At 41.2% G+C, this 9,991-nt stretch overlaps 1 protein-coding gene across 2 annotated transcripts in view; it reads right to left on the bottom strand.

The window, feature by feature from the left end:
* Herc4 (HECT and RLD domain containing E3 ubiquitin protein ligase 4) overlaps positions 1 to 9,991 on the bottom strand; it is a 74,080-nt gene that overhangs the window by 36,031 nt on the left and 28,058 nt on the right. For both annotated transcript variants that reach the window (XM_021204521.1, XM_021204519.1), the window contains exons 6-8: positions 5,977 to 6,198; positions 4,568 to 4,659; positions 977 to 1,107 (exon numbers count right to left, since the gene is read on the bottom strand). In XM_021204521.1, the coding sequence (XP_021060180.1) occupies positions 977 to 1,107; positions 4,568 to 4,659; positions 5,977 to 6,198 (445 nt within the window). The remainder of the gene's footprint in view (positions 1 to 976; positions 1,108 to 4,567; positions 4,660 to 5,976; positions 6,199 to 9,991) is intronic.

The following is a 9,991-nucleotide window of genomic DNA, read 5'->3' as shown; positions in this document are numbered from 1 at the left end:
AATTTATGAAATTTCAATGTGTACGTCTACCTAAAAACACTATTAGCCAGATAGATTCATGCCATTAATCATACCCCAGATATTAGGGAATCTGAGAGAACGGAGGACCATTTATGTCAAGGCCTTTGGGGCCAACCTTGGCAACACAGTGAGCTGCTCTCTCTTTACATGTGTATGTGTAAGCAAGAGGACAGTCTAAGGAATCATCTCTTCTGACCCGGAGCTCACCAATTAGGCTAGATTGGCTGGTCAGCAAATCCTAAGAATTCTACTGTTTCTGGTCCACCAATGTCAGACTTACAAGCATGTGTCACTGCCTGGCACTCTCTATGTGATGATGTAATTGAATTCAGGTCCCTGTGCTAGCAAGGCAAGCACTTACTAACAATACCTGACACCACCACTGCCCACCCACCCCTAACCCTGTTACAGGATCCCATTTATTTCTCTCTTCCTTTTTGTCCAGACAGGGTTCCTCAGTGTAATAAAGCCTTGGCTGTCCTGTACTCTGTAGATCAGGATAGCCTCAAATTCAGAGATCTCCCTGCCTCTGTCTTAGGGATTAAACGGATGTGCCATCATGCCAGCTAAATAAATTTTTACCTTTTTATTTTATGTATACAAGTGTTTTGCCTTGTAGGCATGTCTGTGTACCACATGTATGCCTGGTATTCACAGAAGCCAGAAAAGGGTGTTGAATCCCTTGGAACTAGAGATATAGATGGTTGTGAGACAACATACATGCTGGGAACAGAACTCAGGTAGGTTTCCTGGAAGACGGCCAGTAACTGCTGAGCCATTTCTCTAGTCCCCAGGATCCCATTTGTTAAAATAATTGTGTTTATTCTGCATGTGTATCTGGTACACGTGGACAGTGATCAAGGAAGCCAAAAAGAGCAACAAATTCCATGAAACTGGAGTTCCAGAGAGTAAGCAGTCTAGAGTGCAGAGTCCTCTCTTCTTTACCACAGCTTACCTTCCACAAGCAACCTGCGTAACAATGCTTCCCATGAGCTCAAAAACTTTCCTGGGATTTATCTCATGACTGGTGCAATTATGACCCAGCTGGCCGTAGCCCCCAGCTCCGAAGGTAAATACTCCGCCTTCCTGGAACACAACAAGCAAACAGAACAACTAACTCATGAGAAGCTAAACAACAGAAAAAACCTAATGTTTACAAAATGAGTTCACTTTTAATACAGACTCAATGTTTTCTTTCCTATCTTTGAAATTAGATGATGGCTGACTAACGAAGGTAAAATAATTTAGTGTGCGATAGACAATAAGGTTACACCTACAGCTCAGTGCTCTACCACTCAGTCTACACCCACATACCTTCTACTTTTGTTCTGTTTCCGAGACAGTTACTCTGTGTAGCCCAGGCTGTCCTGGAACTCATTCTGTAGTCCAGGCTGGCCTCGAACTCAAGAGATCTGCCTGCCTCTGCCTCCTGAGAACTGGGATTAAAGGCGTGCACCACTGGCAAACCGTTTTAAAGATGAATTCTTTTTTTTTTTTAGCAGCAGCAGCACTTTAATTACACAAAAACTCAGAAAGCCAAAATTGATTAGAATACTCCACAACAGGTGGGCTTCAAAACCAGTAACAATTGGACCAGAACCCTGAGAGCAGTGCGACACTCCCCTGCGCCCCCCACCGCTCTTCCTCCATCATGAAATGTGCTCCACCCCGTGGCATTTTAGGGGACCAGAGGAAAGAAGCAGGAGGTTATGCAGATGTGCATCCTGGCCCTCGCATGGTGTGTGGGCAAGGACCGCTCAAGTTCCTAAAGCCTAAAGATGTATTCTTAGTGTGGATGCACATGGTGTACACATGTAAACACATGTACTCAGAGGATGACTCTAGAGTTTGGTTCTCTCCTTCCACCTTTACCTGAGTCCTAGAGAGTCAGTTCAAGTTACCAGGAACACTTGGAAAGCACCTTTACCTCCTGAGCAAGCTCACCAGCCTCTACCTTTTATTTGAAAATAGAATGTTTAAATAGATGTCAAAGCTTGCCCTGAACTTGTTCTTAGTTGAGGAAGGCCTTGAACTTTAAGGTCCTCCTGCTTCAGCATCTCAGGTAGTTGTGACTGTACAGGATTGAACCACCAGACAGGCTTTGACAGATTTAAGTACTCAATAATGTTCTTATTATGATAAAATATTTAAGTGTTCATTAAAGAAGTAATTGCTACTAGGCATGGTGGTGCGCACCTGAAATCTCAGCATGTAAGAAGGGGAGGGTAAAAGACTGCCAGCAGTTTGAAGAGTACAAAGTAACCACTACTACACTGACCAACCAAAGAGCCGGGGAGATAACTGTGCTGCTTTGGAATATCATTCTACTTTTTTTTCTTCTTTCTTTCCTTTCTTTTTTCTTTTCGTTTCTTTCTTTTCTTTTTTCTTTTCGTTTCTTTTCTTTTCTTTCCCTCTCTCTCCTCTCTCTCCTCTCTCTCTCTCTCTCTCTCTCTCTCTCTCTCTCTCTCTCTCTCTTTCTAATTCAAAGGAGACATCTAACATTTCACAGAAACTTTGAAAGAAATGCTATCTTTCATTAGCAAGCTAGCTATGCTTGAAGATAGACAAATGCTCTGCACAGACAGAGTAATGGCCTCCCACCAGGAAGCTGGGGCAAAAAGATAATGAGCTCAAAGCCAATACCATACCATACAGGGAGACTGTGCCAAAAACAAAGTCAGTACAGATAAAAAGCCCCCATGAAAACTGCATGTGAGCAGAGAGCAGACATGTGCACATACAGACCTGCTACAGGAGGCAATCTGTAATGTTTATAATTGAAACTCACCAGGCAATGGGTTTTGTTTTGTTTTGCTGGGTTTGTTGGTTGGTTTATTGAAGACAAGGTTTCTCTGTGTAGCCCTGTTGACCAGGCTGGCCTTGAACTCAGAGATCTCCCTGCCTCTGCCTCCTGTGCTGAGGCCATTTTAAAAAGAGACATGTAATAGCCTAACACAACTATAGTACTTTTCAACTTGATACTTTCTTTACAACTATAGTTGTGTGTGTGTGTAATTTTACACCCTGGTTTCAATATCTAACAGGATATTTTTTTTATTATAGTATAATGACACAGTATAAAACTTTCTATATCAAATACAGAGCAGAAGACAGGGTACAGCTTAGTTGGTAGAGTGCTTGGCTACACATGGAGCTTTGGCTTCCAGCTCTGACACTGGAGAGTGGAGGAAGTTCTAAGGCTTCCAGCTCTAACACTGGGGAGTGGAGGAAGTTCTAAGTGCAACCCGGGCTACACAGTGAGGCTCTGTTTCACTAGTGGCGGGGGGAGGTGGTGGGAGGAAGAGGGAGAGGAGAGGAGAGGGAAAGGAAGGAGGAAGAAGGGGAGGGAGGAGGAGGAAGATAAGAAAGAAAAAAACTGTTAATTTCTTTTACTGAATATAGAAGACAAAATAATGACAATGGGGACGGGGGTAGGAGACCTACACAGCCATAAAGAGAGGCTGCATTTTTGGACCTCACTTTATGTGGTGTATTTAGATAGAACCCAGGACCTTCTGTACATCTGACAGCACTCTATCAACCACTACATATCCCTAGACCTTTTGAAACATCAATTTCTAATTTGGCCAAAAACCAATTTCTCAGAATCTTTATGTTACTATGAATAAATACAATATTTTCCAGTAAAAATAAGCTGCAATTTGTTTTGTTTCTATACTGGCCAGGATCCAACTGAGGTCAGCACATTACCTACCACACTATCTGAAGGAGTTCATTTTTGCCTGACGTCTACTCACCACACAAGGACCCCAGAAGATGAGAGATGAATGTTAACACAACTGACAAGGCTGTATTAAAAACAGTCATTGCTAGCTTAATGTTCATCGTAAATACAGCATTTAGCTTAATATATTTACAAAATATAAAAATATTTAAATATAAATAATGAAAACTCAGTTGCTTCTTTACATGTTGGAAGTATTTATAAACCAAATGGAAGGTTAGAGCCAATTAGGTAGTATGACTAAACACGAGTGTGACTGACACATAGCACTGCAAGCATGGGGGACCAAAATGAAGTCATCTCACTCAAAATGCTTAATAATTCCAGCTACTCAGGGCTAATAGGATTAAAAACCGGAGGTCAGCCTGAGCAAAACTAAGGGAGCTGGAGGCAGCCCAGTGGTAGAGAGGTGGGTGCCCTGGCATACACAAGGTCCTGAGCTGTAATTCCTATATCAATACCACAGACAAACGCCCCTCCAAAAAGTGCTAGCATGGTCCCGGGTGACTGCTGCCCCAGCACCCCTGAAGCACAGAGAGGGGAATGTCTCCAGTCTTAGGTGAGTCTGCACTACATTTAAGCGCTGCTGCAACTGAGTGTGACAGTGGATCAAATGCACAGTTCACAACCCTAAGCAAAACTTAACATTAAGGCAAATTATTTAAGAATAATTTAGGCCGTTTTCAATATGAACTATTCCTGAAATACAAACATTACTCAAGCTTAATGGAAATAGCACAAAAGCATTCACTAATTATGAAAAATTACTGCAAATAATAAAAAGTTTTTTAAATACAATACCTTGGTTAATGCAGCAGTATGATCTTCTCCGCAACAAATATAAACTATTTTCTGAGATCTTAGTGACTTTAGTAAATTAGGAACATACCTATCTGAAAATTCCAATAAAAGACGTTAATGATATTTTTAACTAAAAATGTGTTTCCTTTACAGATTTCCAAATTTAGTAGCTGTAATACTAATTTTTACTATCAATCAAAGAATTCCTAAGAAAAAAGCCTATAAAACTGGGTTTCAAGGCCTTATGATAAAGTAAGGACTCAAAGATGAGCATTTGATTGCCCTACTGCCAATGTACACAGGGTTCAACAATTCAGGACTTCGGTGTTTTCAGATTTTCTACATGTGTATAATTCTTTATTCTGTAATGGCCATGTTCAGATTCTACGCAATAGCCTGATCTACTTTCTACACTTTGTGGCAAAACAATAATAATATAACATGAGTATAACTTTTATGCAGAATAAAAACCATTATCTAATTCTATGAGAAAATTATTTACATAACATTATCAGTTATTATTAGGTAAACATGTACTTTGGCCATCTCAGGCATTACAACCTATGACTTATATGCCAAACATTCGCATTCAAAAACTGGTAGGTACGAAATGTCAGATAAAAGGTTGTGACTTGTTTCAAATACTTATTTAAATTTAAAATGTTTATTTTCAAGACATTCATCAGTGTAAAAAGAAGCTCAACCAAAAAATAATCTAATAACCCAGACCATATAAATCCAACTTGAAACAATCATATCAACTAAATATGTCATGCTACTTTCCCAGAGTAAAAATTTTTCAGTTCCAGGCTAAGGGACTACTGCACATGTGCTCTAACAGGAAGCTTTAGATGCAGCTTCTTGACTAATTAACTGTATAGCTTCTTTCCATTAATGGTGGCCAATACTGGAGCAACACTGGCTACCAACTTAACTCAGTATTGATACACTGTCTCTTAATGGCATCCAACAATGAAGACATAAAACAGCACAGCCTTGCTTTTCCTTCAGTCCTGGGGATTAACCCCACAGCCCTGTGAGGTAGGCAAGCAGTCTACCATGGACCTATATATAACTGCAGAACAAGTGATCTCAAGAATATTTGTCTTCTTTTTTTGTGGGGAAAAGGTACTGGGGATTAAACCCAGGGCCTTGTCCATACTAGGCATGAGCTTTTCCACTGAGCGATATCTCCAGGTCTCAACAAACTTTCCAATTTATTACGTGCTAATTTTCAGCCTTCCCAGGATCCTCCCTAAACACATTAAAATTTTAAATTAATATCCTCGGGTCCACCTCTATTAGTCCTGGGAATGTTTGGGTATACATTTCTCCAAAGCTCTAAAAATCACTCATTTATCTCAGAAGATCATCTTTTAAAAATACGCTTAACTATAAAGCGAACGTACCATTTTCATCATTAAGACCTAGCTGACCAAATTTGTTACGTCCCCATCCAAAGATAGCTCCGGAAAGGGTGAGTACAAAACTATGGGCTCCTCCTGCTGCAACTTGCATGAATGGTATTCCAAGCAAAGACTTAATCAGCTGTGGTGAAGTTTGCTTTTGACAATCAATGCCTAGACCCAGCTGGCCATATTTATTCTGTCCCCAACAGAAAACTTCACTTGCTGTAAGACAAAACACATAAAATTATTTTACACACACACAGTATCATGTGAAGATCAACTACGCTTTTTGAGGCATTCTCTCATTAGATGAAAACACATACTTACTGAATGAAGAAGCTTCTTTCTTTATATGAAAACCCACTACTACCTAGGAGACCATGTCTTGTGAGCACACCGGTAAGTTTCAGCAACACACCGGTAACCAGTTATGTAAGCTAGGAATACGCTCATTTCCTTATGCCCTACAACAGAGGACTCTAGCATTACTCGTCGCTCTTTCTTACTCTCTAACCTTTCCAAGAGGTACTCTTCTAATCTCCAGGCTTCGGCTATCAACACATGCAAATCTAAACCAAGAAACACCCTGTAACCCACTGCTTATCTGACACCTACACTTCTAACTCACTGTGCACAGACAGAATATGGCTTCTACCCCACTTGCAATCCCCACAGCTCTCCCCCCAGGGTTGCCCTTCACCAGCGGAGGTCAGATACCCGGGATGTCGCTCCTTCTCAGACATCATCAAATCTAAATCTACTAAGGGTTGCTGTGGTACAGGTTTGGTTTTTTTTGTTTCTCCTTCTGGTAAATAGACCTGTTTTAGCATCCTTCTTATTTCCTTTCATCATTTTCTCTACTACTTGTTAGTTCTGATTCATCTACCAGCAACTTAAGATGGTTTCTAGCAATAATCTATTTAAACTAGAAAATGTATAAGTTCATTCTACAAAACAGTACACATTTAAAAGTAAGCTTCTATGCTGGGGAAACGGCTCAGCCAGGAAAGTGAGAACAAGTTCAACAGTCCCTAGGCCAGGGCTGGGCGGGGCAGGAAGAGTGGTGTGCTTTTGCAATCTCAAGCACTGGAGGGGGGAGAAGAAGAAGGAGGAGAAGGAGGAGAAGAAGGAGAAGGAGGAGGAAAAGGAGGGGGAGAGGAGGAAGAGGAGGAGGGGGAAGAGGAGTTGGAAGAGGAGGAGGGGAAAGAGGAGGAGGGGGAAGAGGAGTTGGAAGAGGAGGAGGAGCCAGAGCCAGCGATCTCTCTCAGGCTCACTGGCTAGTCAGCACTCATTTGGTGAGCTCCACGGCAGTGACAAATTGTCTCAATAAAACAAAACAAAAAAATATATAGATGGCTCCAGAGGAATAACTCCCAAGGCTGTCCTTTGGATCCAAACCTATATACAAACAACTAGGAATTTTAAAGTAAACTTCCATCTAACCCTTAAAATATTAAGTCTCTGACTCTTCTTTAAGCATGTCTGTATTTGCATATTTAGAAGCAAACTGCAGCCAGTTGTGGTAGCTAATGCCTACAATCCCAGCCCTTGAGAGAAAGAAACAGACTGCTTTTAGCTGGGCAGCACTTGTGACTAAAACTGAGGCAGAGGCAGGCGGATCTCTAAATTCAAGGCCAGCCTGGTCTACAGAGTAAGTTCCAGGACAGCCAGGGCTACACAGAAAAAACCTTGTCTAGAAAAAAAAAACAACGAATAAAATTGCAATTTAAAAAAAAAAAGAAAGGGCTGGAGAGATGGCTCAGTGGTTAAGAGCACTGACTGCTCTTCCAAAGGTCCTGAGTTCAATTCCCAGCAACCACATGGTGGCTCATAACCACCCATGATCAGATCTGATGCCCTCTTCTGGTGCATCTGAAGACAGCTACAGTGTACTTACATATAATAAATAAATAAATAAATAAATCTTTAAAAAAGAAAAGAAAAAGAATCAACAAAAAATTTTAAATTTAAAAAAAAAAAGAGAGAGGGAGCTGGAGAGATGGCTCAGCGGTTAATAGCACTGACTGCTCTTCTGAAGGTCCCCGAGTTCAAATCTCAGTAACCACATGATGGCTCCCAACCATCCGTGATGAGATCTGACGCCCTCTTCCGGTACATCTGAAGACTGCTACAGTGTACTTAGATATAATAATAAATAAATCTTTGGAAAAAGCCGGGCGTGGTGGCGCACGCCTTTAATCCCAGCACTCGGGAGGCAGAGGCAGGTGGATTTCTGAGTTCGAGGCCAGCCTGGTTGACAAAGTGAGTTCCAGAACAGCCAGGGCTATACAGAGAAACCCTGTCTCGAAAAAGACAAAAAAAAAAAAAATCTTTGGAAAAAATATTAACCCTTTAAAAAAATCGTTGAGAGAGAGAGACAGAGATTGCTCCTCATTTAAAGACAGCCTGTGCTACAGGGTAAAACCATGCCTCAAAAACAAAGAAAGCCAAGCAAAAGGGGGAAAGCTGCATGGGTTCTCACTGCTGTTAGGACAAGCTCCTTAGGAGGGCCTGGGGGGGGTGGTGTCACACCTTCCTCACTCTCTACCCTCCAGCCACACTCATCTTCCTCTGCACTCAGCCCGCTGCACTCCCCGCCCTGACCACCTGACTTGAGTTTTGTTCAGCTCACATGGTCTTCATTCTTGGACATACCAGATTCAATCTCATTCCCACTAAACATTATAGGAACCATCACCTTTTTCCTCTCCAGCCCCTCTCGCCATACATAACTCTTTATGTTCTTTGTGTGATGCTGTGAGGGCCAGTGGTCATAGCTTCTAACTTGCTGCACACTACACACTCAGGTGTGCCCAGTTCACACTAAATGCTCAGTTACGTTCCTCATTATACTACCCAAAGCTATAAAATGCAAGAGAGAAAAATCAGCTCCAGATAGAAAACTATCAGTTTTTATAGAGCTAAACCTAATGTTTTGTTCACAGTGGACCCCACGAGACATTTACTAAAATAGAAACAGACACTAGAATGTGTTTTTTTATTTTTTATTTTTGAGATAGCCTAGGCTGACATGGAACGTGTAGAAAGTGTCCTGTTTTAGCTTCCCAAGCGCAGAGATTATAGGTATGTACCACCATGCCAGGCTGAATTTATCCTTTTATTTTTAATTATGTGTTTTTATTCATGTGTGCGTGTCTCTGTGAGTGTACATGCTTACAAAGTCCTTAGGTCTCCTAGTGTTGGAATTCAGGTGCTTGGGAGCTACCTGACATGGGCGCTAGGAACTGATGAACTCAGGTCCTCTGGAAGGGCAGGGGGGAGTCATAAACCCACTGGACCATTCTTCCTCTTCAAATTTATCTCCCCTCTTCCCCTAGGTTTTTTCTTTTTCTTCTTTTTTAGATTTATTTATTAATTTTATTTCTGAGTACATTATAGCTATCTTCAAACCTACCAGAAGAGGCCATCACATCCCATTATAGATGATTGTGAGCCACCATGTGGTTGCTGGGAATTGAACTCAGGACCTCTGGAAGAACAGTTGGTACTCTTAACCACTGAGCCATCTCTCCAGCCCCCAAGTTTTAAATGATAACACAAAAACCACGGGAGATTCTCTAATTCATTCTCTAATGTTTAACTGGCAAATGAATAAATCATTCCTTCTAAATATTTAGTAATTAATAGCCCAACTTCAAGTTTATATGGTAAAAAAAAATTACATAATGCACAAAAAAGTTAAATACCTAGTAAAAAATATAATAAAGGCATATAAGGTATTTGCAGATACAAGAAAACACTAATGCCAGGTGTAATGGTGTGCTTCTTTAGTCCCAGCACTTGGGAGGCAGAGGCAGGAAGATCTCTGTGAATTCAAGTCCAGCCTGGTCTACATAGTGGGTTCAAGGATAGCCATATTTATATATAAGACCTGGTCTTGAATAAACAAAAAGGAAAAAAAGAAAAAACTCGTAAGAGAAACATAAAGAGTACATGGAGGCCGGGCTGTGGTGGCGCACGCCTTTAATCCCAGCACTCGGGAGGCAGAGGCAGG

This window comes from Mus pahari, chromosome 9 (assembly GCF_900095145.1).
Source record: "Mus pahari chromosome 9, PAHARI_EIJ_v1.1, whole genome shotgun sequence".
NCBI lineage: Eukaryota > Metazoa > Chordata > Mammalia > Rodentia > Muridae > Mus > Mus pahari.
The sequence above is the reverse complement of the archived record's forward strand: the minus strand, read 5'-3'. Positions and strand labels throughout refer to the sequence as shown.